This window comes from Notechis scutatus, chromosome Z (assembly GCF_049901735.1).
Source record: "Notechis scutatus isolate UNSWTSFEM ecotype Mainland chromosome Z, rNotScu1.2, whole genome shotgun sequence".
In the NCBI taxonomy this organism is placed as follows: Eukaryota; Metazoa; Chordata; class Lepidosauria; order Squamata; family Elapidae; genus Notechis; species Notechis scutatus.
Genome location: NC_142025.1, coordinates 78,592,234 through 78,620,224, shown reverse-complemented (window position 1 = coordinate 78,620,224; position 27,991 = coordinate 78,592,234). Strand labels below are relative to the sequence as shown.

At 40.3% G+C, this 27,991-nt stretch overlaps 1 protein-coding gene across 4 annotated transcripts in view; it reads left to right on the top strand.

Annotated features, from left to right (window-relative positions):
* The window catches only part of INVS (inversin), a 113,156-nt gene that overhangs the window by 4,116 nt on the left and 81,049 nt on the right, over positions 1–27,991 (top strand). For 3 of the 4 annotated variants that reach the window (XR_015745820.1, XM_026678326.2, XM_087946473.1), the window contains exons 2-3: positions 466–575; positions 19,187–19,353. Coding sequence is in view for 1 of the 4 variants with exons in the window: in XM_026678326.2 (XP_026534111.1) it covers positions 470–575; positions 19,187–19,353 (273 nt within the window). In the remaining 3 variants the exon portion in view is untranslated. Of the gene's footprint in view, positions 1–465; positions 576–19,186; positions 19,354–24,366; positions 24,453–27,991 lie in introns of those variants that run through there. The other variant, XM_087946474.1, reaches the window with a different exon arrangement.

Sequence of the window (27,991 nt, the reverse complement as noted above, 5' to 3'; positions counted from 1 at the left end):
TTCAACATTCTATCCCTCTTTAAACAATGAAAAGTACGCTACATTGAGCTTACTAATCAATATATTCCCCTACATACTTCCTTGCTCACATTTGATTCTCATCCCATTGACTCAAACACATTACAAAACTTCCCCTGCAAATGACCTTATAATCTTAGAGAATCTCATGCTTTTTTCCAAATATGCACAAATATGTACCTATGGATCATTTTGCTTATTGAATAAATGAATAAGTTCAATGTTTTTGACTCATTTATTGAATTGATTCTTTTTATCTAGTTTTAGGACTTGCATGAAAATAGATAATGTTTTAGTTCATTATTTAAGCAAAATTCAAAACTCATAAGCAGCATTCTATCAAAATATAAGTACGCCAGAGATTGTTTTCCCCAAAATAAATTAGTTTCAATTAGTAAAAAGAATACTAGAATTGTTACTGCAACTATGCATTTTTGAATTTTTCAGAAGTATGAATGTTTCTGAAACATGGCTGTTCAATGGTTCCTCATTAGCATCTCAAGTTCATGCTGCTGCTGTTAATGGACATAAAAGAGCTCTCCTAAAACAAATATCAGGTAAAAGTACACAGCTTATACTTTAGTAAATTTGTTTATGTTTAATTATTTAAATGTTCTATTTTAGTTTTATCTATAAAAACGGTAGACTAATTCAGAGAATAGAGGATTTATTTTATACTGCCATATGTGCAGTATGCAATTTAAACATCCTATAATAATACAGACTTTATTTCATTACTGATTTGATTATGATAGACAGTATGAAACTTGTGGGAACATTTATGGGAACATTTATTGTGCTCATAAATGCTACCTCATGAACTTGTGAAGCATTTACCTTTTGAAATCCAGATCCTATTTTACCATCCTAATATTAATACTCACATTTTAACATCACAAGTAATATCTGTTTATAAAACAGTTAATTTTATCTCAACCTTTAATTTATCTTTCTGACAAAAAATGCATTTGTGTCAGTTAGTTCTTGGTCAAGGTACTTATCTTTTTGATCACTATTTTGTTTCTTATGAAGTATACATTATAATTGATCTTACTATGTTGGCAGTTCTTTTGTGATGGAGCTCATGACGTTATTTCTGTATTTTCTATCCAGAATATTGGAAAGCCCACAAGGCTACAATTTCTCAACAGTAAAAACAATTGACAGTCTCACTGTTATATGTCTCAATTGTGGAGGAAAGTCAATTTATAAATTACTTCATAGTTCTGACATATTGAGTTCTGCTCTGAAAAAAATACTTACACTTTCTTAAGGTCATCACTGGTTCTTGATTTTATCTAAAAATAAGTGAAGCAGAAACATTGAATATTGCCACTCTTTTTAAAGAATGTCAGAATAATATCCCTTTATTAGACTAAGGAATATAAAGTAGAGGTGCAATTTTTAAGATTATTTTTATTAAATTACAAAATATTTTGAGTTGAGAACAATCTTATAATTTGCCAATGGACCAAGAAATATGGAGACATCAATGGAAAAAGGGGGACAGAATAAAAATGGACAGAAAAAAAATATTACCTTGAATAATTAAGGTGAAAATAGAAGTATCTTTATATAGATTTTATAGTTCCAAAACTTCATCACTTTAAACTCTACAAAATGAGAAAAACTTTGCATGTCTATATCTGTTCCCTGAGTGGTACAGGTGACGTTGTCAGTGTAATGACCCTGTGTCTGGAAACTATTTGGGTCTGCATAGACAGAAGAGATTTCTGCTCAATCTAATAAGACTGAGTAGATGTGACTATTTGGACTGTTTTGAAATTATCACAATCATTTGACTGACTTCCCCAGTCAAAACTAGTGTGCAGTTAGGGGGGAGGGGTCTCCTCTGTACTTGTAGCAGGTGGCAGGTGTGTCCATAGATTCAGTTCCGCCCGGGCTCCGCTCAGGTGTCCGGCTGGGGCTGTCGGGTGTTGCTGCCGCCGGTGCGGCCCCAGTCCCGCGTCGCCTCGGGAAGGGAAAGGCAAAAAGGAAGAGCCGCGGCAGCGCTTGCAACGGCAGGTTCCTTTTGCCTTTCCCTTCCCGAGGCGACGCTGACTGGGGCCGCACTGGCGGCAGCAACTCCCGACAGCCCCAGCCGACACCTGAGTGGAGCCCGGCGGAACTGCCTGTTGCCGCCGTGGGCGCCGCTGCAGGCGACCGGCTGCCCAAGTAAAGAACATGGCGGCACCGGACCATCGAGAAGCGGAGCAAAGCCGGAGACCAGCAGCCACCTCCTCGGCGCAGAAAGCCTCCCCAACCAGCCGACCGGTCTCCTCCTCCTCGGCCACACAGAACAAACAGGCAGAGAAGGAGGAGAGCAGCTGGCCAGCTGGGGGAGGCCTCCCGTGCTGCGAAAGAGGCAGCCAATGATCTCCGGCGCCGCCCTGCTCCACGCGCTGGCTGCTCGGACTTGCTGGGCCCGGCACATAGAACAGGGTGGCGCCGGATGTTGGAGAAGCCGAGCGGAGCCGAAGCGACCTCGGCTCGCGTTGTTTTCTGAGCCCGCGAGCCTAGAGCCAGGGCGCTTTCATTGCATGGCGGAGCTTCTTGTCTCGGGAAAAACCGGGCGTCGTTGCTGCCCCCTGAGGGGAGGGCGATTCTGGGCTGCGCGATTGGGGGACTTCGTGGCTTTGGGTGGGTGGGTGGGTGGGAGCGAGGACGGACGGAGTCCGTGAAGTGGGGCTTGCCTGCCCTTGCTGGCTGCCTCTGCTTTCTTAGGGGCGGGGAAGGGGGCTCATCTGGACCAAGGGTGAGTCTCCCCCTCAGTTTCCCCTGAAGGATCTTCCGTCGCTTTTGCCTTCTCCCTACATCTTCCCTCTGTTAAAATTCCCCCCACACACACACACACTTATTTTCGGGCGGATCGATTTCGTGTCTGAGCATTCTCACATGACGGTGGGTCTTTCCCCCCCCTAAAAACAGTTAAAAAAAGAAAAAATATATCCTCATGCAAGAACTTTTCTGCTTCCGATTACCCCCATGCTTAAAAGTTGCAAAGGAAACACGGAAGCAGGGAAGCTCCTGCCCAGCTCCGGAGCTCCACACCATTTTTTTTCAGAGGGGAATCTGACTCAAGTATAAGCCGAGGGGGATTTTTTCAGCACAAAAAATGGGCTGAAAAACTCGGCTTATACTCGAGTATATATGGTAATTGTTTTTTCTGCAGTTCTAATTAACCTCTGAAGTCTGTGTCTGTCTTGTTGGATTGCAGAACCAAACCAGACAGTTATAGAGGTGCAGATGATAGACTCAATAATTCTTCTGTAGAACTGTATCAGCAGATCCTTGGGCAGTTTGAACTTTCTGAGTTGGTGCAGAAAGAACATTTTTTGCTGTGCTTTTTTGATGATGTTTTTGAAGTTAGATGTCCATTTTAAGTCATGTGATCTAATAGAACCTAGAAACTTGAAGATCTCTACTGTTGATACTGTGTTCTTCTAAAGTCTACCACCATTTTTACAGTTTTGAGTGTGTTCATTTCAAGATAGTTCTGGTTACACCACGAGGCAAGTTGTATGAAAGAATCGCTCCCTTGAGCCATTGAGGAAGTTATCATCGCCCCTCTCCCCCAACATAACCTCTCAATCACAACACAGGGAAATAATTCTTCACTTGATGCAAACACATTTTTTTGTTTTCTTTAAAATTGTTATCAGGACATATCGATGCAACTAATTTATTTCCAGTCTTTTTCCCATATCTCAACTGTGTGAAAAATTCTGATGCCACCCATCACTTTACTCCCAAACTTCGTGATATATGTATTTCATTATTATCTTATTTAAGACACTTAAATACAATGACCACTGAAAACAAAATTCAATTGCAAGAAAATGAAATGCCCGAAAAAAGCAGTAACATTTAATGATTTAATTACAAGTGAATTTTAAGACGCAAAAAGAAATATAAAAAGGGCATAAGAACAAACCGCAATGCAGGAACTAAGAATTTCAAGATGAAAACTCTGAAACAAAATTAACATTCGAGGAAAATATATATTCATGCACACTGTAAAAAGGGTTAAAAAGACACAAAGAAAATTTTTACAGAAAGAAAGCAACAAAAATCAGAGTGACAAATTTAATGCCTAAACTGAAGAAAAAAATATATATCTTCACAAAAAGTTTACACGAAGAGCACACAAAAAAAATTGAAACCATAAAACCGAGAAACCAAAATATAATATCGAACTGGAGTGCACGCTAAAAAAGTACAATACAAAGAGACACACAAAATGTTTTACAGAGCACAACAAGAATTCAAAAATGAAGCTGAAAACTCAAACTGGAATGTGAAATCCAATGCAAGCAAATACAATGATAAGAGCTGAGACAATTATTAACGAAGAAAATGTATGTATACAAAAAGCAAAAAAAGAACATCAATGGCTCCCTTGTGCTTGGTGAGCTGATGCCAATTTCTTGATGTCTGGAACTATTTTTGTTAATCTCATTCTTAAATCGCCGTGGTCAGTGATCTTCAACATGTTCCTTGACTTAGAAAAGATCTGTTGGACGGCGCTGAAGCCCCTCTCCACTAAGTAAATGGAAGGAAAGACTAAAAGAAGCAACTTAACTTCCTCCCACAATATTGGGTAAGTGTTCCTCATTTTCACCCAAAAAGCTTCGTAGCGTAACTCTGAAAATGTGATTGGGCTTCACAGTCGTATTTCAGATCTGTCAGTGGCTCTTGCAGTTTGGGATGAGGTTGTGCAAAGTCTGCTGTGAAAGGATTTAGCACCCAAGTGGGCACTTCCAGATTTATCAGATCATAGAATCTAGTTTCCATATCTTCTTTTAGTTACTTCAAGTGGCAGCAAAAAACGTCCAAATCTTCTGCTTGGAGTTGACGTTCATTACCAAGACTTGGGAACTGATACAGCTCCTGGCGACTCATATTGCTTGCAAGGAGGTCCAATTTGGAAATAAATGAGCAGATTACTCCTTTGGCGTTAAGAAAATTAATTTTATCTCCTTGCAGCTTTATGTTCACTTCATTCAGCTTGTCAAAACATCAGCGAGATAAGCTACATCCAGACATTGAAGTTTAAGAGAACTGCTTAGACTTGGATCAGTGACAACTGTGTCAAAAAGTTCGTGGAATCGCCACAAACACTTTCCTTTTGAAAGCAACCTTCGATGTGCAAAAGAAGACGTTCAAACTCGTCATTTTCTTCACAAAGCTTGTGAAAAAGTCGGTTGTTCAAGGCATTCGACTGAATTTTATTCACAGCGTTAATGACATAACGTATAGATTCGTGCAAACGGCCACTCAAATTTTTTGAGACAAGGTGCTGTCTATGAACGACGCAATGGACAGTCATAACTCCAGGTACAACCAATTTTAGATGAGCTTGTAATCCATGATATTGTCCAACCATGGATGCAGCTCCGTTGGTTGCACATGCCACGACGTTTATCAAAGGGATGTTTTTCTCATTAAAAAACTCTTCGACCTTTTTAAATATAGAAGAACCTTTTGTGTCAGTGGCTAAATTTCTAGCAAATAGCAGTTCTTCCCCAATCTCTTCATTTCCGTTGATGAAATGGACATAAGCCAATAACAAGGCTTCATTTTCACGAATCATTGACTCATCAATCTGCATCACAAATTCTGTACTTTTCAAGGTGTCAATAAGCCTTTCTACATCAGCAGCCATTTCATCAATTCTTTTTGATACGGTGTCATTGCTCAAAGGAATCGATTGCCTGACAGTGCTTGCACTGGGCCCCAACATGGTGGCAACAATCTGTTTCACTGCTGGTAAAATCAGAATTTCTCCGATAATGTGAGGTTTGCCACATTTTGCTAAGATATTCATAGGAACAAATGAGCTCCTTGTTGGTGTTGAGTGACGATTTTCCAAATAACTTCTCAACAGTGCTGCGATCCGCAAACTTGGCCTTTAAGGATTGGAAAAATGATACCAGTTTGTCGGCTTTATCTGAATGAAGTCTTACCAAATGGTCTTTCAGTCGGGAAGGCTTTATCGCTTCATTTGAAAATGTTTTCTCACAAGGAAGACAAAACAGAAGCTGTATGTTAGAAGGAGATGGAATGAATCCCAATTTTAGGTATTCCATCGAATATTGGCAACACTTCCTCTTCTTGGCCATGTTGAAAGGTCTTCGAAATAAAAGGCACTAACTGCAAATTAAATTTTCGACTGCACTGGAACACTATAAAACACATGTGGACATTGATAAACTTAATTTCAACAGTTACGTTGACATCACAGGGGACAGCCACTCAGCATGCGATGTTTTGAAAGAAGTGCTCATCCCTCCATCACTGCCCATTCTTGCCAATGGTGCACCACTGTATGGGTAGAGTGATAGAGGCTGCTGCGCAATGCGCATGAACATGAGCAATGCGTATTCACATATGTACGGCTTTCTGTACTGAAGCTAGCTGGAGGAACATTTTAAAACAATTCAATCCACTAATAGAGAGCGATCTGATGTTTTTGTACGACAGATATACAGCGGTTCACTGTATGAAAAAAGTCTCAAAAGTGTCTCCAAAACTTCTCACTCCATCGCCCCCATATCGCCCCCCCTCCATTCCTTCGCCCGCGTCACCTCTTTTCGTTCCATCGCCCCCCTGAAAAATGATATCGCCCCCTGGGGGGGCGATATCACCCATGTTAAGAACCACTGATCTAGAATACCATTCAGAAACAATGTTACCTCAGAAAATATACTGCTCACTCTATCACATATCAAAGATATTTATTTACAAAATATATTTATATATAAAATCTTAAGTGGCTATCCATTTTATGTACTATAACTCTGGATGATTCACACTACAGCGACAATAAAAACATGTTTAAAAAATTCACAAAACAAAATAGTACGAGGGTGAAAGTTTATTCTCTGAGCTTGTGGGTTGGTTTCTGAACATTTCATTACCAAGCTGGATAACATCTTCACCAATGTTTAGAGGATACAAATGGTGTTCAGCAACCTCAGGCAACCCTCTCAGATAATAATAATAATCACTGGGTTCAAGCTTTACCCAATCCAATGCTTGAAGAAGAACCAGCCTTTTAAGATCTTCTAGAAGGGTAGAATGATGGGGACCTGCAGGATCTTTGCACTGGAGGAGAGAGAGATTATCATGGTACATCTATCAATAATTATTCTTTTCTGTTGATCTAGGTGGGAATGTATATTAGAATCAGAAGAAATGTTGAATAAGTTTCCAAAGAGTTTGAAACTCTAAAGTGAAAGAAATTATCACAAGCAGTTTTCCATCACTTTTTTTTCTTTTGAACATCATATACTTTCATATAAAAGTGAGCAACTGGTTACCTAAACAGTGTGATCAAGATCCAATTTCATATCTATATACTATCATACCACTATAATACGCTTATTGTAATGATCAGCTATACTTGACTACTGAAAAAATATGTTTGCTACGTGGCTTATATACCCGATCAACAAAAATTTTAGCTCTGTGAGAAATATTGCTTAGAAAATGGTTGGTAGGATTGTTAAATAAGGATTTAACAACTTGGAGAGCAAAGGCCCTTCTAGCCATGATCTCTACTGCTACTAGGGTAGGAGTCATGAGTCCAGAAGGAACCCCAGGTTTTGCACCCTTTCCATCTGGTAAAACTTCATATATAGAGGAGCTCCATAACCACTCTTAAGGTTCAATTGAAGCTTGTCCCCCACCCAGACCCCCCACAATAGCTATAACAATAGCACTTAGACATATACTGCTTTTTAGTGCTTTACATTTAAGTGGTTTATAGCAGGGATCTCCAACCTTTTGGACCTCAGGGACCACCAAATTCATAATTTTAAATCCCGCGGACCACTAATATGAATCCAGCATGCCGCTTGCTGAAGCGCCTGGACTCCCACTGATGGGATGTTCTTCAGGCACTTAGCTTGGCTGCCTGTTTCTGCAACCTTAGATACTCAAAGAGTCATTTGGACCAGTTTCCCACAGAAAACAAAACACCGGGATCTCTGATCTCTCTCTCATCTCTCTCTCTCTCATCTCTCTCTCTCTTTCCCTCTATTTCTCCTTCTCTTTCTCTCTCTCTGTCTTGTCTCTCTCTTCCTCTCTCTTTCTCTCTCTGTGTCTTGTCTCAATCTCTCTTCCCCGCTTTCTTTCTCCCTTGTTCTCTCTGTGTCTTGTCTCTCTCTTTCCCCCCTCTCTCTTTCTCCTTTCTGTGTGTGTGCGTGCGTCTTGTCTCTCTCTCTCCCCCCCTCTTTCTTTCCCCAGGGATGAGGGTGGAGGGAAAGGAACCTCTGAACTGGTGTTTGGTGGTGGGAATCTGATGTCCAGAGGCCGGCAAGCCACGTATTGAAGACCAGATGGCTGGTGGAGAGGTTGGGCAATCCTGCAGTCTCCCTAGCAAACCCATGTCGTGGCTCCTGCCTCTGAGCATCGAAGAGGCCGAGCAGCAGCGGGAAGAGCATGGACCTCCTGAGCCACAGGAAGTGGCTGCCAGCAATGCCCTCAAGCATCAACCCCTCCCCTCAGGACCCTCAAAGTGCTCACTGCACCTCTGGCACCCGCCAAGCCTCCTCCTTCCCTCTGGGCGTGTGAGCGCTTCTGGCGAGGGGGAAGAGAAGCATGGTGGGAGGAGGCTTGGTGGCTGCCAGAGGGGCGGCGAGCGCTATGCGGCTCCTGAGGGGAGGAGCATAGGAGATTGTGCTCTCCCCTTGCAGGCCAGGGAACACCTGAAAAGGGCTTTGATGCCACAATCTCCTGCACGCTACCCTCCCTCCCCATGTGCATCAGTCCATCCGCCGCTGGTATCACCCCTGTTGCAGACATGAGTGCGCTGCAGACCACCAAAATTTTCTCATGGACCACTGTTGACGACCTCTGGTTTACAGAGTCAACATATTGCCCCCAACAATTTGAGTCCTCATTTTACCTACCTCGGAAGGATGGAAGGCTGAGTGAATCTTGAGCCTGGTGAGATTCAAATTACAGGGAAATGGTTCAGCAGCTTGCAGTAGTACACTCTAACCTTTGCCCCACTGCACCACTGAGGCTCTATACAATCCTCATGAAAGGATATCCAAAGCATCATTTACTTATACATTTGGTATCATTTGCATACTAATGACACATCATCCTGTAGTGATGGATGATCTCATCCAGCTATTTCATGTAGATGTTAAAAAGGAGTGGAGAGAACACCGAGCTCTGTGGCACCCCACAAAGAAGGTTGGAACTTGTTCTCTTATCAATTGGGACCAGTCCTGGAGAAAGGGAATGAACCAGCCCAAGAGTGTCCAATCACCCCGCAGCTCCTGGAGCCAACCCAAAATAACATGGTTGATAGCATTGAAGTCTGCTAAAAGATCAGGAAGGGGTCCAGATAATCGGTGTCATCCAGGATCCTCTGGAGCTACAGCATGACCATCTTTATCTTTGCTAAAAAGGAGATTGGATGAAAATATCATAGAGGTGTTGCTGCATGGTCCTGATAAAGCTGGATGGAAATAGCATTGGTCGTGTTTATCAATGATATCTGGCGAGAGCAAGATGGGGGGTAGTGCAACCATCCTTGCTCTCCTTGATCTCTCAATGGCATTTGATACTATTCACCATGGCATTCTTTTGGAAGCTGGGGCTGGCTGGCACAATACTATGCTGGTTTGGCTCCTTCCTCCATGGCCAGCCCCAATTGGTATTGATAGTTCTAATTTTGAAAAGTGAGATTACAAAAGCCCAGTCTAGCACAATACCACTGAAGAAGAAAAATAACATCTCTCAAAATAAACCAGCATAATACTGTGCCACCCAGTACTATGCATAAAGAACTCTCTGATACATTGAAAGACAAAAAGGACAAGTATAAAAGTGGAAAGATGGGCACATAATTAAGGCATAATATCAGCAAATAGCCCGAGCAGAAAAGATGAAGTGAGGAAAGCTAAGGCTCAAAATGAACTAAGGCTTTTGGCAAAAGTAAAAAATAGCAAAAAACCATTTCTTCCAACATGTTAAAAACAAGAAAAAGATCAAGGAAACAATTGATCCATTAGTGGGAGAAAGTGCCAAGAAGATGCCAAGCAACAGGGAGAAAGCAGAACTATTTAACTTGTTTTTTTGCATCTGTCTTTACACAAAGTTAAAAAACTCAAAAAAAAAACCCTATCAAAAACAACACAGTAATAAACAGATTAGGAACACAAGTTAAAATAGGGAAGAAAATGGTAAATATACATCTGTCCACCCTCGACAAGTTCAAATCACCAGGACCAGATTGATTAGACCCCAAGGTTTTGAAGGAACTGGCAGATGTGATCTCAGAACCATTGAACTATATCTTTCAAAGATCACTGGGGAACATACAGAATATTAGAAAATTGCTGATGTAGTTCCCATCTTCAAAAAAGCAAAAAGATCCAAGAAACTTCAAACCTATCAGCCTGACCTCAATACTCAATAAAGTAATCAAGCAACAAATCAGCAAACATATAGAGGCAAACAAAGTAATAACCAAAAATCAACATGGGTTTGTCAAAAACAGATCATGCCAGACCAATCTTTGCATTATTTGACAAAATTAGTGGACCAGAGGAATGCTATGGATATAATTTACTTGGACTTCAGTAATTTGATAAAGTAGAACATAACCTACTACTTGATAAGATAGAAAAATGTGGGTTAGATAGCATCATCATTAGATGAATTTGTAACTGGCTGACCAACCGCACTCAATGTGTAGTCTTCAGTGGAACTGCATCTACATGGAGTGGGGACCCCAAGGCTCTGTTTTAGGTCCAGGACTCTTCAATATCTTTATCAATGTTTTGGATGAGGAGATAGATGGAAGGCAGACGGCACCAAGCTGGCTCTTTTGCTTGCCATTCAGCTGTCTGCTGTTGCTGCTCATTTGTTCATTCAATGGTGACTGACTTGCCACACAGCAGTCAGCCATTCACTAATCTCACTGTCCCTCATCTCTGGGTCACATGCTTTTGCCCCTTGCTGACATGCCCACCATTCAGCTGGATTTGCTACTATTGCTGCTTGTTCACAAGCCCACTGCATACTCATCTGCTGCTCAACTGGCCTGCTGCTATTTCTTCACAATCTATATGCAAATGTTAAAAAATGAGCAGAATAAAGAATAAGAGTTTCCTCGTCTAGAGTCTAGACTCTAGACAATGGGAGAGTGTATAATTTCTATAACGGTAGTGTCAGTGGATCTCAAATTATGACATGACAAAAATAATATTTAAAATTTATTAAACAGTTACATTTGTATAGGAAAAGACTGTCAAAAACAGCATTTTGTTGGTATAATAAGGATAATGTGTCTTTAAAGCACATGTTTCTATCTAACAATTTTTAAAAGTAAGTAGTAGACTATATAAATATAAGCTAAAATTTTCAGGGAATAATATTATCTTGAACTATATGCTTAGTACATGGAATATTACAACTAGACAAAGTAAAATAAAAGAATTTTCTGTGTCCTTTGGCTAAAAGACATGTTGTAGCATTGGAAAGATAAATGTATTGTTCTACTTATTCAATGGATTGAATTCTACTTATTCAATGGATACACTTAACTGCTTACAAGGGCATTACCTATAGAGAAGACTTTATATAAAGTCTATATATAAATATATAGACAAGCATGTTTAGAAACTGGCTCATTTCTAATAGTAATAGTGTAATATTCATTTTTGTAAATAGGCTAAATTGGGTTACAGATAGGAATCCTCTTACCTCTCTGTCACTGCAACGTTCTTTCAATAATTCATGGCTATCAATTGCAAATAATATAGTTATAGATATTTGGCTCTCACCATCTGAATTTCTCAGTCTAAAAGGGAAAGAACAAAATAAGCCCTTTCCCCTTATTTTATGATATTGAGCACCAAAATCTGCTATATTGGGCTCAGGGGATCTATTCTCATTTCAGTTTGAATATGTTTCTTTTGCACAACAAATGAGCAAATTATCTTCACATAGAAGTTTAGAATTTCTTTTAGCAAGGCCTATTTCAATAGCCTTCCTTCAACCACGCTATGTCACCTGCTGTTGGTGCATAGCTATATCCTTTAGAAATTCCCAAGGGCAAACCACCCTACAGTTTCTAAGGCCAAGCCTGCCAACTATATGTATGAGGTATGTTCCTAATTAATGTATACTAGAATCCTTTGAATGAAGCAGAGGAACAAACAGTATATCCTTTTAATCATTCCCTTTCCATCGCTGGATGCTACCGAAGTTAAATAATCAGACCTGCTCTTGACTTAAAATCACAAAACAAATTGATAGAAACCTGGAAAAGTATGTCATGGTAATTATTTATTAATTAAAATTTTATGCCACAATTTCACTATCAAAATAACTCTATAGAATATCAAAATGTTAATTATTAACAGTTTGTGTCAGTTTGTACAAGTCTTGTTGTTCCCAAGTAGAGCATAATGTCCAATTGAAAGATAATTATCGCTAGCAAATAAGTAAACTCTATTTTCCAGTTCTGTTCAGAGAGGCACAAGGGAGCAAATCACATAACATACAGTAATTGTTCCTATATTCATGTTCTGCCTAAGGCCAGTCTTTATTGCTAGCTGAGTCAGTATGCATAGAGTAGGCCTCATAACCATTTATATTAACTTCTTCTTAGCTCTTCTTCCTTTCCTAGGCAGCTATTTCACAAGAACCATTTCAGAATATGAATTTTATCCAGAGGTGGTATTCAGCAGGTTCTGACCAGTTCTGGAGAATCAGAGTGAAAATTTTGAGTAGTTTGGAGAACTGGCAAATACCACCTCTGACTAGACAGTATCCGTCCCCCGCCATACCCATCAAGCCACGCCCACAGAACCAGGAGTAAAAAAAATGTTAATCCCACCACTGATTTTATCATATTTGATTGATATATATGTGCCTATGGAATTGAAAGGGTTGCCTCTGTTCTCCAGAATGGTTTCTACAGGATCCATGCATGGGATGTATTCAGCTCTGTTCGGCTATAGACTGAATAGAAAAACTGAAGACACACCCCCTCCGGGCCACCGTCTCCAGTTCTTCTATTCAGTCTCGGCAGAATAGACGCTTAATTTTTTTGCTCCTCTATACTTTCACATAGAGGAGTGTTTGTAATACCTTTTTTTGTTAATATTTGTTATTTTGGACTATCCACACAACAGTCCTCACGGGACTACCAGCACAATAGGGTTTTCGAAGCCTCGGTACTTTTGGTATCGCAAGCCTTCATTTCACGGCATCTGTATTTACCAAGGCTTCTTCAGCTCAGAGCTTACAGGATCATCCCCAAAAACCTGGAATAGGATTTTGGGGGCGTTGAAGCGATACCTGGTGCCAACTCAGTAGACTGCCCATGTAAGGGAGAGCTCAGTAGTTCGTGCACAAAAGACCATTTGTTTCACTTTGTTGCCTAATGCCGAGCGGCTTCCTCATGACGAACAGCTGAAGGTGAGATCGTTCGGACCGACATCGGAAAGATTACATAGCGAAAAGCCTGTCAGACAGCCTGTCCAGTAAGGAAGAGCTGTCTAAGCAGAGCTGTTGGGACTGCCGCGACGTGGTTCTGCAATGATAAAAATTAATGCAGCAACGGTCAGAATTGGCAGGAGCGCCATTTTGTAAAGGCGACCAGCTCCTAGCCTTAGCAAAACTGTAGTGCCTCTTGCAAGGAGGTCTCAGTAACGGTTAAAATTGGCGGTAGCGCCATTTTGTAGAGGCGGCCATTTTCTAGTAGCTTCCACTGTGCCTCATGACCAAAAATGGCTGCTCATAGAGACTTATCCTGGAGAGATTTTGAACATTAAGCTAACTAATTATCCTAATTATTGGCAGAATTCTGTTTTCAGGGACAAAGTTTCTGAAATAGACTAATGCTGTTATTGGATATTTTTCTAATAAGATAAAGACACATTATTTCTAATTTTATTTCTTATAGTCAGTGCTACTTCGATCTCTCTCAGATATTATGGAGCAGTCTGCCAAAGTGCTGTCTCCACAGCAGATTGCTTCCACTCAGCTGAAAGGTAGGGAGTAAAAGATCCTGTAAGACCAAAGGAGGAAGCTGACAATATCAGAGCCAAGGCCAGAGCCAACAGAAAGACCAGGGCTGATGGCCAGCCTGCACAGACTACACAGTACATTGGCAAAGCAAATAGAAAAGACTTCAAAAGATCAAGTGAATTCATTGCAATTAAGCCCTCCCAAAGAGGATCGTGCAAGTCAGTTACTTTTTTCTCAAGTGGAATCTGACATGGATAATTTGGGCCAAGTAGCTACTAATATACAGGATTCTGAGATGTCAGGGTGTTCTTACTGGAGTAATCATGTACCAATGGCTCATTCATTACCTGGACCTCTACAAACTCAACACACTAAAACAGAAGGTCAATTGATGCCTCTGGTGGTCCAGCAGTGGTTCACACAACTGATTGGGCAAGGAGTGATGGGAGGATTTCAGATAACTAATCCAATGCAGGCAGATTCAAGAGTAGATTCCCTCCATCGTAAAAAATATCCCCATCCTCCTGGACTGACTCTTAGAACCAGAACATGTTCTCCTGCCACATCAGCGGATGAACACTCCTATTGTTTAGTAGACAAAGGGGAAATAGATTCCCTTTCAGAGGAGGAAATAGAGCCAGAGGTATCTGATACTAAAGGCCTGTTTAAACCACATTTATTTAAAGCATTATTAGCTGAGGCCAAGAGTGCAACCGGCCTAGAATTGAACAAAGAGACGCCTTGTGCTTCTCACAAAGCGCTTTTCATGGACCCAAAAGTGGAAGCGGATGTCATCCCTTCGTATGAAATTTTCTTTAATATGGTGCAGAGACAGCTTGAGGTGCCCGGTGCAGGGCCTGGAATTATGGCCTTTGACAAAAAAAATGTACAATGTTGACACACCGTTAGCAGCAACTTTACAGCTACCCGAGGTTGATGACCAAGTGTTAGCTTTAGCATCTTCTTCAACTACTCTCAATGACGAACTTGATGTCTTTAAAGGAGAGGACAAAAGGGCTGATTCAATGTGGCATAAGACACACCTGGCAGCCGCATGGGTAGTCAAAACTGCCACAGCGGCATCCTTTTTTACCAGGGCCACTGTGATATGGCTAAAGACAAATGCAGCAGCAGGTACCAACAGGCAATATAAAAGCCCACTTAGACTTTAACAAAGTTATAGCTGCATCGGAATATACAGCTGACGCAACTTTGAATTCTGTCAAATTCGCATCTCGAATCATGTCTTCGGTGATGGCTGCACGCAGATTACTCTGGCTCAGGTACTGGCAGGCCAATACCAATAAGAAATGGAAGCTGGCATCCGCACCATAAAAAGGGGGAAAGCTATTTGGGGCATCGTTAGATCCTGTTCTCATCGAATCTTGGGACAAACATAAGATATTGCCATCAGTCTTAAAGAAGGCAGACAACAAATTCTCTCCCTATTACAGACGTTCTTTTCGTGTACCCTTCTACAGGTCTACCAATCAAAGAAGTCAAGCAAATTTTGGCCAGAGGCAACCTTTTCAACAGGCCACAAGCAGCAACTACAAGGCAAGATCTCAACAACAGTCGAAACGACCATTCTGTGGCTCATCAAACAGATCATTTAGAAAATTCAAATAGTCACTTGGGTATTCCTGTCAGTGGTAAATTGCAAAGTTTTGCAGACCAATGGGAGGAAATGACCTCGGATCTTTGGGTTAGGCAGACAAGGGAAGGTCTGGCACTTGAATTTTGAGCCAAGCCCCTAAGATTTTTTTAGGTGTCCAGTATCTGCAGACATACACAAAAGGAGACAAATGGAGGAGTCAATTCAGCACCTACTGACAATACAAACTATTGAAGCAGTCCCAGATCAACAACAGGGCCAAGGCTTCTATTCCATGTTATTTCTTGTTCCAAAATCATCAGGGGGATGGAGGACTATTTTAAATCTAAAAAGACTAAACTCTTTTGTTATTTATCGTAGGTTCAAGATGCACACGCTTCAATCTATCTTGAAGGGTGTGAGACATGGGGACTATTTAGTTTCAATTGATCTTACCGAAGCATATTTGCATATTCCAATTTCACCTGACCACAGCAAGTATTTAAGATTTTGCTATGCTGGTCAACATTTTCAGTGTAGAGCACTCCCCTTTGGGTTGGCATTGTCACCCAGAGCATTTACTAAAATCCTAGCACCTTTAATAGCCCATCTTCGAACTGTTCCAATTAGGATTCTGGCTTACTTGGACAATATTTTAATACAATCAGTCTCCCACAAGTTAGCTATTAGAGACTTAGCCATCACCTTACAAACATTACAGTCTCATGGTTTTTTGGTTAATCAAGAAAAGAGTCATTTGGAACCGTCTACCAGAGTCCTACATTTAGGGGCAATAATAGATACCGAATCAGAATTAGTTTTTCTCCCTCAACAAGAAAGAGAGGACATTATAAAACTAGCAGCCCATTTTTATTTCATAAAAAGAGCATCCCCAGCCTAAATGTCAAAATTGTTAGGCAAAATGATATCCTGCATTGATATAGTGCCATGGGCACGACTACATTCTCGGGAATTGCAGTGGTTCTTATTACCCTTTCAGAGATCCATGAAAGGCACCTCTCCCATCCAAGTGAGATTGCTAACCAAGGTTTTAATATCCTTACGTTGGTGGACCTCTTCGGCATTAGATAAAGGATGCTGCTTTAAAGACAGGGAGTTTACAACAATAACTACTGATGCTAGTCTCTCAGGATGGGGGGCCCATTGTCAAGAACTGGTAGCACAGGGCATTTGGACTACTCAGGACCTTAAGCATAATATCACTTGGTTAGAATTAAGAGCAGTCCATCTAGCTCAAGGAATTTAAGGCCAGAGTCAGAGGACAAGACACCTTAATCCTAACAGACAATGTGGCTACTAAGGCACATATTAATCGTCAGGGAGGAACACAGTCAAAGTCATTACAAAAAGAAGCTTTTTGTCTCTGTACATGGGCAGAAAAAAAATGATTTCAATCAAAGCTGAACACATTTCAGGGACTTATAATGTCAGGACAGATTGGCTAAGTAGATCTACAATAGATCAGGGAGAGTGGAGGTTGCATCCTCTTCTTTTTCAAGACATTTCCAGCAGATTTGGTCACCCACTGTTGGATCTGTTTGCATCTGAGTCGAATCATCAACTGCCTCGTTTCTTCTCCAGGTTTCCGTCCCGGAGAGCGGAGGGAGTCAATGCCCTTTGTTGCCAGTGTCCAAAAGGACCCCTTTATACCTTCCCTCCATTACCTCTCATCTCAGCAGTCATCAGGAAGACCTTACAGCAGAAAGTGGACATTCTCCTTGTAGCACTGTATTGGCCCAGGAGGCCGTGGTTTGCAGACTTGGTCAGTTTGTCAGTGTCATGTCCGTGGAGGATTCCTCCCGAATGGGTGTCTCTCAGCCAGGGGCCAATTCTACACCCAGAGCCTCAATGGCCGCCTGGCACTTGAAAGGAGACTGTTAGAAAAGGTGGATCTTTCCACACAGGTTATTAATACTATACAGACAGGGAGAAGACAATCCACCATTAGGATTTATGAGGCTACCTGGAGAGTTTTTTGTAATTGGTTCAAGGATAAGGGCTCAGATCCTGGAGAGGCTTCCATCTCGCAGGTTTTGGAATTTTTACAACAAGGATTGGACAAGGGTCTTGCCCCAGCAACTCTTCGTAGACAGGTTGCAGCGCTTTCATCGGTAATTTCATGTACCAGTTCAGATTTATTGTCACAAGATCCTTTAATTTGGCGTTTCCTTAAAGGGGCAACAAATTTAAGACCAGGGGTCATTCATAGATTTCCATCATGGGACCTTTCCAGGGTACTGCAAGCCCTTACTCTTTCACTTTTTGAGCCTTTGAGAACTGTCAATCTACAACACTTATCGTATAAAGTAATTTTTCTTGTGGCAATTACGTCTGCCAGACAGATATCTGAGCTTGCAGCTCTGTCAATAAGACCTGATCTCTGTATTTTTCACACCAATCAAGTTGTTTTAAGATTGGACCCTACCTTTATACCAAAAGTCAATTCTCATTTCCATAGGGTGCAAGAAATTGTTCTTCCAAATTTTTGTCCTAATCCATCTCACCCTAAAGAAAAACTTTGGCATACCTTAGATGTAAGGAGAGCTCTCCATATCTACATAAAAAGGACAGTTCCCTTTAGAAAGACGGAAGCAATGTTTATTTCTTATCATCAGAAATACTTGGGACAAAGGGTGTTGTCTTCTTCCATAGGCAGATGGATTAGAGCAACCATCGCTAACATTTACAAAGCACAGGGGTCACATCACGGCTCACTCAACACGTAGTGCAGCCACTACAGCAGCTTGGAGTACTCAGGCTTCGGTGGAAGAAATATGTAAGGAGGTGACTTGGTCTACTCCCTCACCATTTGTTAGACATTATAAACTGGACTCTTTTGCTTCCGCGGAAGTGGCGTTTGGAAGGAGAGTGCTCCAAAAGGTTTTGCCAGAAGATCAGTTTCATCACGGTTAGAATCCCTCCCAACGGACATTGCTTTTGTATGTCCCATGCATGGATCCTGTCGAAACCATTCTGGAGAAGGAGCGTTGGTAGACATACCTGTGAATGTGCCTTCTCAGATGGTGAAGACAGGATCCAGACCCACCCATTTATTAGAATCTGGCACTCATGTTGTGTATTGGACTAAATTTTAAGTTGTTGCTAATCATGAATGTTATACAAAGATTGGACTCATGCAGAGTATATAGGACAGCCTCGACTTCATGCAGAACTGGAGACTGTGGCCCGGAGGGGCGGGGTGTCTTCAGTTTTTCTATTCAGTCTATAGCCAAACAGAGCTGAATACATCCCATGCATGGATCCTGTCTCCACCATCTGAGAAGGCGCATTCACAGGTAAGTCTACCAATGCTCCTTCACTTCCTTAAATAACATTAAGTAAATCATTGCCAGGAATTCTAGCTTTATATTTGTAAAATATCTTCTTAATGGAACCATCTCTAATATCTTACTAATATCCATGTCTATTGATGTTGAGTTACTAGGATAGCATTTCCTTTTTAAATGTGTCATTCATTTTTTTTTTCATAAGGTATGTGCATACTGTTTATGCAAGTTATATAAAACCTAATGATACTGCTTACATTCTTAGGCAATCCTGATTTGAAAGACAAAGAGGACCAGTTTGGAAGAACTCCTCTCATGTATTGCATCTTGGCTGATAGACTAGACTGTGCTGAGGTTTTATTGAAGACAGGAACAGATGTTGATAAAGCGGACCATAGTCAGAGGACAGCTCTCCATCTTGCTGCACAAAAGGTAACTAAATAATATTAAAAACTTGGATGTGCACACTGGAATCGGAAGTTTTATGTACCTAAGACAATCTTATCTGAATTTCTCAGATGAAAGTTATCCTTTGTTGCCTTAAGGCAAGCCATTCTTGGTACTAAAAGGAATGCTTAAAAATAGAAGGCTTTAGCAAGGAGTTGTTCAAAATTAATATAAAAATTCACCAGTTCTTTGATTCAGAACAAATTAATTTGGGGGATTACAGATGAAAGCCACCTTGCTACAAGTAATATAAGTGACTGGAATGGGGTTGTGGGTAGAATCTGAGCCATTATGTGATGCAGCTGCTAAAAATGCTAATCTTTCTCAGGATACATTAATAGGACCATAGAGTCCAGATTACTGAAAGAAACTACTGTACTTTACACGTACACACATTTGCTGGAAGAAAGAATTATTAAGAATTAGATTGAAAAAATGGGGAAGCTGAATAGCGCAGTGGATTTTTTTTTCTACTTGTATGCTTTTTAAAAGAGGTTTTTTAGCATTCAGAATTGACTTTCATAAACTATAAATGAGTCATTAATTTTAAAGGATAATTATCAATACTCAAGCAACTATTCTAAAATTTTAAAAGATTCTAAAAATGTAAAACTTTTTGAAAATGCTTGCATATCCTGAATATAGTATTACCATATTTGAATTTTAAAAACAGTTCTTTATGTTTAATTGAAATCTCTTTTAGCTAACTAGTATTCTCTGCTGATATCTTTTATATCTGACATCTAATCTTGCTTGTCACTGCCTTGCATGCAACTGAGTTGACAGACAATATCTAGCTTAAAAGGTCAGGTTGAAAAAAGCAGGAAAAAAAGTGTGATATATTGAATTAAGGTGAGTAATGAATCGGTTCCAATGAAAGTGACTGTCAACTATCCCACTCGGTGCATGCAGCAAATAAAGACTCCTGGGCCATTTTTTTTGTTTCCAAGAGTATAATTTACTGAGTAGATATGGATACGGCAGTAGTAAAGCCAATTCTAATGTTTCACATGCAAACAGCATAGTTACACATTCCCTTTTTTTCCTTGGCTCTATCATTGTCACTTTACTCCATCCAATCAATTATTAGTTTGTTTGGGGAACAGATTCTGATGAATTTTCCCAGCCAGTGACCTTGGAATGCTGGTATGTCTCTGCAGAATCTGTGCTCTTGCATTCCATTACCCCCTCCCTTGAATTCCAACCAACTTCCTCCCCTCCCTTCTTGTCAGGCTGTAAACTGGGTTTGCAAATCCAGCCATGACAGTGACTTTGAATTGTTTTTTGTTTTTCTCTGAATATCCTCTGTATGTGTGTCGGTGTGGTCTTGCTTAAGAGTTTTAACAAAGAAAGCAAAGTAGTATTTCTATTTATCCCCATAAATAAAGAGCAAGTATATTTCAGCACTAGAAGCAAGTACATTTTGGCATAATACATTAGCATGCAGCTTTCAAAAACCTAAATCTACTATTAGCCTGCTTGGCAGTTCCTTGTTTTGGTATTGTTTACATCTTGGTTGTTAGTCAGATGTTAATGTTGGTGTTTATGATCATCTAGGTGTTGATTCCTGGTGGGAGGTATTTTGTTTTTTGTTCCCTTTTTGACTTGTTGATTATCTTTTGCCCAGCATGTCGATGTTATTTATGCCTATGTGTCTATTGATGGGTTTGTATGTGGAATCTTGGAGTAGGTCTGTCAATTTTGTTTCGTAGTCTTTTCTATCTCTTACTACTGTGGCATTACCTTTATCTGCTGGAAGTATGCTGCTGTTGTTCTTAAGGCTTGCAGGGCTTTTAGGCACTGGATATGCAGGATATGCAAGAGTGCTTGCAGGCACTCTTTGTGCAAGTTGCTTTTGGGTGGTTTGCTTGTGCATAGGATGTTAGTGACTTGGTGTCTTGTTCTATCAGCTTCATCTGTATTTAATTTAGTTAGGCTGGATTCCACTCCACATATGATGGATTCTGTGGGGATTTTTTTTGATGCTATAGCATAATTAAATCCTTTGGTTAGGACATCTGTTTCTGTTTTGGTGAGTTCTCTGTTGGAAACGTATACTAATTGTTTCAGGTGTTGTTGTGATTTATTGGGGGCTTTCTTGTCATGTTCTAATTTCTAAACGTTGCTACAACTTTAAAAGCACAATTATAATGACATGGGAAAATACCCGAACAAAGCTGAATACCATACATATAAATACCTGCGAAAACTTAAGAAAACGTGTGTGTGTGTGTGTGTGTGTGTGTGTGTGTGTGTGTATGTATATGTATATGTATGTATGTATATGTGTGTGTATATATATATATGCATGTATGTATGTATGAAAGGATTGATAACAATAAAACCCTCTTAATATCGCTCACTCAATCTTCATTTTTCTCATTTATAATTATCTAATAATCTTAAGGTAATTTCCAGTAAGTTATAAACTTCAAATCTCCCCAGTTTACATTTCTAATAAAAAATACAAAGATATATTCCCATGTTTTATGCTATGTCTAACCCTTATCTCTGAATCTCTCGGCCTTGTCATTTCTCTTAGTTTTAGCCAGCTTTTCCTTTGCTAAGTTTTTCTGGCCTTTCCTCTTTGTCTCTCTTTTTTTCTCTAATATTACTTTTATTTCCATCTGCCAATCACCCATCTTTCCTCCCACCCTTCCCTTTTCTCTCTTTTGAAATTTCTTCCTGTACAGCTTGTTCTTCTTTTGTTTACTCTTGGGAACGTTTTCTCTTTTATTTATTATCTCTGTCATCAATGTCTTAGTTTTAATTCTTTTTGTGTCTTTTGGCAATGTCTCTAAATCTTCATGTCCATCTGGGCTGTTTTCTTCTTCCTTTGGCTCTTCCTCTCTAGGGTTCCTTTGTTCTGCTATAAATTGCATTACTTTTTCTGCCAGTATGACCAATAGTCACCTTCTTTCTTTTAACATTTCTTTCACTGTTTGCAGTTCCAGCTTAAATTCTTTGCTTGCTTCTTCCATTTTTTTTAATCAGTTGAGTTATTCTTTATCTTAAAGTTAATTGTAATCCTTACCAAGAGACTCAGTTTGTTTCTCTTTTTCTTATTGGTTCTTCTATTTCCTTTGCACAGTCAACCCCCAACAGTCCCAAGATGTTATCTTCATTTATCCTCTTGCTGTAATCTCCCCCTGTTTCTTTTAAGCTTGCAGGATTCTTGTTGTGTTACAGTCTTTTATTTCATATCTTTTCTCATTCATGCATTTAAAAGACCAGTAATTTTCCATAAAGTCATCCAGGAAAAAATGTCTTGTACCATTAGGTGGCGCTCTATATCGCTTCCACTTTTCAAAGTTCTTTTTTTCCCCTTTTTTCAATTATATTAATGTTAATTTTCAACCATTTCAACCATTGGCTTTTTTAAAAAAGTATAATCAATTTCAAGCAAGTTCAGCATTTTATCCAATGCCTAATTGATGCCAGGTTCTGTATATTATTCCCAATTCCATCCTTAATTTCGCTTTAGCTCCTTTGTAGTCCAGTTTTTTATTTACCTTATATTGTCCTCTTGTTTTCCATTCGCCACTGTTAAACTCTCAAGCAAGGAATCTTTGTTTCTGCTTTTCAGGGTTATTGAAACAAAAAAAAATCAGTTTCTCTTATATGGTTACACACTGCTCACCACTTCACCGCTCCAGCACACACTTAAGTCCCAATAGCTTCCCGTCTTCAGGGCAGCCATTATCCCTATCTTGCAGAGGAGTATACCAAGCCAGGGAGGGGAGATGCAGCTCCCCTCACCTTGGCTGCCGGTCTCCCTCTCCTCCCCCACCCCTCCGAGGTGGGTCTGATGGTTCTGGTCCCGTCCAACAGGGTAAGCACGGATTGAAGCTGTGCACAATCACGGTCTCCATCCATCCTCGACGGAAATGCCACCAGAAGTCAGACATTTGTATTTCTATAACTGCCTGCATTGGTGTAGGAAACAAATAGGACAAGTAGAGACTTAGTTAGGATTTCAGAAAAACAATTGCAACCAGCCTGCCTTCCATTGAAGACCTATGTACTGCACAAGCCAGAAAGAGGGTTGAGAAACTGTTTCAGTTCCTCTCCTCAGGATGTCACTATAGAGCATTGCATGCCAAAACAACTAAACACAAAGACAGTTTTTCCCCTCATGCCATCTCTCTCCTGAACACCTAATTCCCACAGCACTGTCTTATGTCTATGGAAATTTACTTATATAATATGGCTGTATTATTATTATCCTTCTCATCTTTCTTATTATCTTATACCAGGTGTCGGCAACCCACAACTCCAGAGCTGCATGCGGCTCTTTCGTCCCCCTGCTGTGGCTCTGTCGGCTGAGCCCACCACTAGCTGGCCCTGCCCCTCACCCTCCCCTCCCAGTCACTCCTCACCTGGCCTGAGAAGGCAAGGGCGACGGCAGGGGATGAAGACTCGCTCCATATTCTAGAGCAGGAGCAAAGCGCCCCTGTCCTAGCCTCATCTCACGGGCGCTTCTTCCGGCGCTTGGTGCAGAAACACACCTTGGTCACTTAGGGAGACATGTGACCTGCTCTCCACTGCGATATTCTGCATCGTAATGGGTTCCAGAAGGAGGAGGGACGTCGATTGCAGTGCCTTGCACAACAGTTAAATTTAGTGTACTTCCCAATGGGGGAGATGGCATCCCATCCTCCTCCTGGAGCCCATTACAACGTGAAGCAAGTCTCCATCCCCTGCTGTTGCCCTTACCTTCTCAGGCCAGGTGAGGAGTGACTGGGAGGGGAGGACGAGGAGCAGGGCCAACTATGGTGGGTTCAGCCGACAGCCATTGCTGGGGGATAAAAGAGTTTCATTTATCTGGGATCCTTAACTGACTCTTGATTTAAATCATATAGTAAAAAGCACCCAAAGAAAAAGGAAGAACAACATCAGCAAAAAACCAAACCCAACCCTCGCCTGTTTTTGGAAATGATTCAAGAGGGAACACACACACACATGAGAGAGAGGGGGGAGAGAGAGAGAGAGAGAGAAGAGGAGAGAGAGATAAGAGAGAGGAGGGAGAGAGAGAGGGGGGAGAGCTGTTTTCCACAGAAAAGAAAACACAGGGAGCACAACTGGTAAGCGTCGCTGGGAGGGGTCATGTGACTGGGTGGGAATGAGTAACGTCAAGTTGGCCACGCTCTTGGAGTGTTTAAGGTTGCTGACCCCTGTCTTATAGTAGTGGTGTCGTATGATTATATTTCTTTGTTTGTATGTACATTGAGAGCTTACGCAACGGAGACAAATTCCTTATGTGTCCAATCATATTTGGTCAACAAAGAATAAAAGATAATTTAAATAACTGTTTGGGATGCCAATAAAGTGGTCATGAGAGGTTATTTTATAATACAGAATCATCTAGAAAATAAAAGTTGCAAAAATTATTGGATGAAATTAGAAATAAATTATTTTGCAAAAGACAACAATGGATTCTAAAACCTTATACCTATTTAAACTGCTATGTCAATAATTGTCCATGTTAACAATTCAGGAAATAGAATCCAAATTTAATTATGTGAAACAAAAACATTTTGAATTTGCATATAAACCAGGAAGGTAGCTGGCATAAATTAAGAAAGGAAAGAAAAAAATATGATAGAGGAAATCTATGAAGTAACATGGTACTCACAGTAACTTCATTAAAATGTTCTTTTATAACTTTTATTCCAACCTTTACAAGAGGTGGAATTTTATACGCAAAAAATAGGTAATTATTCATAAAGTAAACACAACTAAACTTTCACATGCTTGGAAACAATTATGAACAATTCAGTAACTGCCTTTGAAATATTAATTTAAAAAAAAAAGATGAAGCCCAGGTCCCAGATTGTCTCACAAGTCAGTATTATAAATATTTTGAGGACCAACTCCTACAGTCATTAAATGGAAGCTATAGGAAGCTAACTACCTGACTCTGTAGTTTCTTCCTCAAACCCCAAAAACTTTAACCTTAGACTGTCTACTATTGACCTCACCCCTTTCCTAAGAGGTCTGTAAGGGGCGTGCATAAGCGTGCCATCGTGCCTACCGTCCCTGTCCTATTGTTTCTTTTATTTTTCTTATATGTATCCATTTCATGTTTTCATAACTATACTTATACCTCTTATCTTGTAAGTGATTGACAAATCAAATAAATAAATAAAAATAAGTAAATAAATAAAAGTTGCCTCAAACCTAGAAAGAAGCCAATATTACGCTACTATCAAAGGAGGGTCAAGATGTTCCGAGGATAAAAAACTATAGACTTTTTGCTGCAATATTGCCAAAAAGGTTGAAGAAGGTTTTACAGGCAAAAATCTATGAAAATCAGTCTGGCTTTTTTGCCACAAAGACAGTTAAGAGACAATGCAAAAATATTTTGAATATTATTGAATCATTAAAATCAGTGGTTGTATTTTTGCACCGGATCGGATGAACCGGCAGCAAGGATTTGGCATGGGTCGCTGAACTGGTAGTAAGTTCTGGATGGCCATGCCCCCGACCTGGTCACTCAGTCTGCTGGCTCGCTTGCCCTGCCTGCCCAATGCTCACTCACCCCGCCCGCCTAACGCTCGCCTCTTAAGGTATTTCTTTTTTTTCTCCCTCCTGACAATCAGCTGTTCATACGATCAGCTGTGTCGGGATTCCTCTTGCTGAAGCCCAGGAAGGCAAAAAAAAAAATGGAGTGGGACTCAGCCCCGCCTCCATTTTTTGCCTTTCTGAGGCCCAGAGGAGAAAATAACAGGCAACATATTAAAAAGCATTTTTAATTGAGAGCATTTGCCCATGACTTATATTTTTGTAAGATCCAAAAGCTGACATGGAATACTTGATGAAGAAACTAAATGACTTTACAACTTTAGCAGGCTTCAAAATAAACAAACAGAAATAACAGTGCTTTTTAAGAATATGACCTCTCAGGACTATGAAATATTGACCAGAAGGTGGATGAAAAGGTGAATATATCTTGGAATAACTGACAAGTACAAATTCCAATTTGTTTTAAAAGAATTTTGTACTTCTGTGGAATGATATCAAAAAAGCTCTATTAAGATGGGATAAACTACAACTATCTTTATTGGATATAATCTCTGTCAGTAAGATGAGTGTTTTACCAAAGATGTTTTTATTTCAGACTTTTATCAATACTTACAACTGACACTCCATTTAAACAATGGCAAATGAATATTTCTAAATTTATATGACGAGGCAAAAAAACCAAGAGTTAGAAATAAATTCCTGCAAGATGCTAAAGAAAGAGGAGGTTTGGGTTTATCAACATTTGAAGTTGTATTTTGATGTTTGTTGTTTGAGCTGGCTTAACAGACAGATGACTCTCCACCCAAATCAAGAGGTCACCTGATTTGGAGGGGTCAATTAATATTTAGTATGCCTACTTATTGTATGATAAGGTTAAAATAGTGTTGATTTCAACAGCCACTTTTTAAAACGTGCCATCCTAAGAATTTGGAATAATAAAGTAAGGTTCTCTGTGAAGATGCCTCTTTAATATCACTCCAGAAACTTTTTAGGAAAAAAAATGATGAGGCCAGACTGGTGGACTGATGTTCAAATAATACTTTTTAAACATGGTGAACCTAATGGAGCCTGCCCATTAGATTCGTAAGTCAAAAAATTCATCAGATGAATCAGACTCAATTTTTAAAATCAAATTCATTAATTGAATCAAATGGCTCATTAAATGAATGAATATCTGACTTACTTCCCGCAGGACTGCCAATCAGCTGTTTCCCCAGGAGGAGGAACTAAATTGCCTCCAAGCAGGCTTGCAGAGCTCTACATTTGCAGTTTAAAAAAAAAACACCTCTTGCTGCTGATCAGTTGAAGAATCTTCAGACAGCTGCCCAGAGGGGGATGGGGCGGTAATGTACAGAACTCTCCAATTGCAGTTGCTTCTTTAAAAAACCCACCTGCCACTAATTAACAATATCCAGCCAGGGAGGGAGGGAGGGAGATGGGGGAGGGATTTACAGAACTCTTGGCTTGTAATAGTAACAGAGATGGAAGGGACCTTAAGGTCATCTAATCTAACCCACTGCTCTCACAAAGAGTATTTCTAATAAATGCCTATCCAGATTCTTCTTAAAAGCCTCCAGTGTTGGGACACTCACAACTTCTGGAGGCAATTTAGATTTAAAACTTCTTAAAAAAAACATTATTCTGATCAGCACCAGCCTCTCCAAAATACAAAAACTCATATAAATAGTTTGCAAATTTGAAAATCAGCAGTTTAGACAGTGGTTGCCAACTAGTGGGCCGCAGCCCACTGGTGGACTGAGAAAATTTTAGTGGGCCGCAGAGAAATGTCACCCCCAGAGCAAACCTCCCAAAGCAATTAAGCCAGGCTGCACAGAAAAATAAGGCTGCGCCTCCCACATGGCCTGCAGGAACCCTCCCCGCCCACTCCTTACCCTGCAAACTTGCCTGCTAAATTGCTATTTTTCCTTTTTCTGACCATCATCTGTTTTGCTGTGCCTGGAGATTTAGATTAGCTAGGAAGCAGGAAATGGTTGGATTTCTTACTTTCTAGCTAGTCTTTAGATCTTTGGCTCTGCTTTTAAACATAGCCAAACCTCCCTTAGGACTGAAGGTTCTATGTGCAGACTTACCACAAGCA